Genomic DNA, 2008 nt, shown 5'->3' with positions numbered 1-2008 from the left:
TTTTTTTTTCGACCTTTTTGTGGTGGCCGTCAGCGTGTATGACCGTGCCGGGTAGCATCATAGTGGTTTGCTCTTGTGATAACCTGAAGGATCCGGCATTGTACGTGTGGGGAGGCGTATGGGAAGTGGCTTCTATAGAGCACTCCCGGGCCTCCACACCTAACGCCTCCACCAAAAAGCGTTGTTCATACACACACCTCGTGAAAAGGCAGTTTTAGTTGTCGCCGCAGTTTTTCCTCGAGATTGGGGGCTTAACGGCGCATGCAATGTAGTGAGATGTTTGGCGCTTAAACCCGCTGTTAAGATGACTTCCAAACAGGGATCCACAGAATTCGTTAGGTAGTGCAGCAGCAAACCCAAAAGGAAACAAGTTGCAATTATCAACGCGTCGAGATGCATCCGCACATTTCTTAGCGTTCGCATCGGAGCCCGCGTGCACGAGGGCTCCGAACAGGGTGACGACAGATCTGTTTCTCGAGCAAGATTCGAAAAGCACTATCAAAAGTTGTGCGGACGCTAGCGGGTTGGGAAATGAAAAATAAGCAACACTCAAAATGCTGCTCGCTATGGGAATTATCGCACAAGTGGCGAAACCCATTTGTTCAGCAGCGTCGACACTCTCTCGAAAAGGCGGCCCAAACCGCTACCGTGCGTGAGGCAAGTGGAGCAAATGTGACGATGGGTAGAGAAGGAGGTGTTGCTGGTTAAAATATTTGCTTTTAGCGGGACGGCGGTACGACAGCCGGTAACACTACGAAGACTAAAGGAAGAACTGACCGCCACAAGTTCCGCATGGGCATCAAATCTTTTTGAGGAGTTCACGTGAGCTAGGGGGGAGGTAATATGCAGCGAGTTTTTTTTAATTCATTTCTTAGGGGATGAGTTTGCATTAACGTGGTTCCGGATATTAATGCGAATCACCAAATAACTGTTGAGACGAGATTTGTAGGGTAATGGACAAACTGATCGAAGCGCGTCGGAGATGAGGAGAGAAGAGGAAAATCGTCGTGGTGCATGTGTCAAACAAATAAAGGTGAAAAGCTGTTTTGGGGAATGCTTTTTTTGGGGGGGGGAGGCCGAGTCTAAAGGGCACGTGGAACCTTTGGGGGAGTGGTGTTGAGGAATGTTTAATGCGTGTAAAAATATATATGTATATATATAGCCGCATGACCGTTAATCCTAACACAAGACTCAACTTCCAAACCCAGACCATTTTAACTGTTAATACTAACAACCGCTGAAAGAGGGTCCCGGCAATGCTAACAGCCACCTTCCCTAAAGCTTATCGCGGTCTTCACTGTTTCCGTGTGTTTTCCATTTTCAAAAGCGTTCACTTTCAGTCCCTCGTGCGTCATGCAACTGAAGAGGGACCTCTCCATCAACATGAGACGCTTCCTCTCAAGCAGTTCCTCCCATCGACGGAACATACCACGACACTTCTCTGCCCCCCACCCACACACCTGAATATGCTCCAAAAGGCACCGTTATCCCGTGTAAGCCCGCTTCTTGGGTCTACTCAAAAGGTATTTCCTTTCATCTGGAGTGGCATAATGGAGCCCAGTGCCCTTTCTTTAGTTTTTAGCGCCCACTATTGGCATGAGACTGGCCTCTTTCACTATGTTTTCCCCATCTGCTAACTTAGGCGTTCCACTTACTGTGTCTAAAACCTCTGCCAGCACGCCTCCTCGAACACTTTTGTGAAGTCGATGACGAATACAGCCGGAAAGTTATGCCATGGCACAATTCCCCCCTGTAAGACATAAGAACAACCTAAGTTTACCGTAGCGATTCCCAACCCAACCGCCATTCAGGGGATGACCCTTAGCTTTCGTAGCTTCTTTCGTGAATCCCCCGCGGCCCCTCCGTGCCCCCCCCCCCTAACCCTACTAGGTATTAAGTCCAGAAATTTTGGGGCCCTTCTTTCAGCTATTATATGTATGGGACTTCTAGGCGTTGCCGTGAATGATCCCGAAGCATGTGCATTCCTCTTCAGCCGAAATTTCCACGA

The 2008-nt window shown here is 48.7% G+C and overlaps 3 protein-coding genes across 3 annotated transcripts; 1 reads left to right on the top strand and 2 right to left on the bottom strand.

Annotated features, from left to right (window-relative positions):
* Positions 1 to 214: 214 nt before the first annotated feature.
* Positions 215 to 598, bottom strand: TEOVI_000810800 (uncharacterized protein; the record flags this gene model as incomplete). The annotated part of the gene is made up of 1 exon (XM_067220445.1): positions 215 to 598. The coding sequence occupies one exon, from the start codon at positions 596 to 598 to the stop codon at positions 215 to 217; it is 384 nt and encodes a 127-aa protein (XP_067076546.1).
* Positions 599 to 907: 309 nt separating this feature from the next.
* TEOVI_000810700 (uncharacterized protein) lies at positions 908 to 1213 on the bottom strand (the record flags this gene model as incomplete). Its single annotated transcript, XM_067220444.1, has 1 exon — positions 908 to 1213. The coding sequence occupies one exon, from the start codon at positions 1211 to 1213 to the stop codon at positions 908 to 910; it is 306 nt and encodes a 101-aa protein (XP_067076545.1).
* A 43-nt stretch (positions 1214 to 1256) lies between these two features.
* Positions 1257 to 1637, top strand: TEOVI_000810600 (uncharacterized protein; the record flags this gene model as incomplete). Its single annotated transcript, XM_067220443.1, has 1 exon — positions 1257 to 1637. The coding sequence occupies one exon, from the start codon at positions 1257 to 1259 to the stop codon at positions 1635 to 1637; it is 381 nt and encodes a 126-aa protein (XP_067076544.1).
* Positions 1638 to 2008: the final 371 nt, after the last annotated feature.

Source organism: Trypanosoma equiperdum, assembly GCF_001457755.1.
Source record: "Trypanosoma equiperdum strain OVI genome assembly, contig: ctg_1152, whole genome shotgun sequence".
Taxonomy (NCBI): Eukaryota; Euglenozoa; class Kinetoplastea; order Trypanosomatida; family Trypanosomatidae; genus Trypanosoma; species Trypanosoma equiperdum.
Note: the sequence above shows the minus strand (reverse complement) of the source record. Positions and strands in the feature narration are given on the sequence as shown.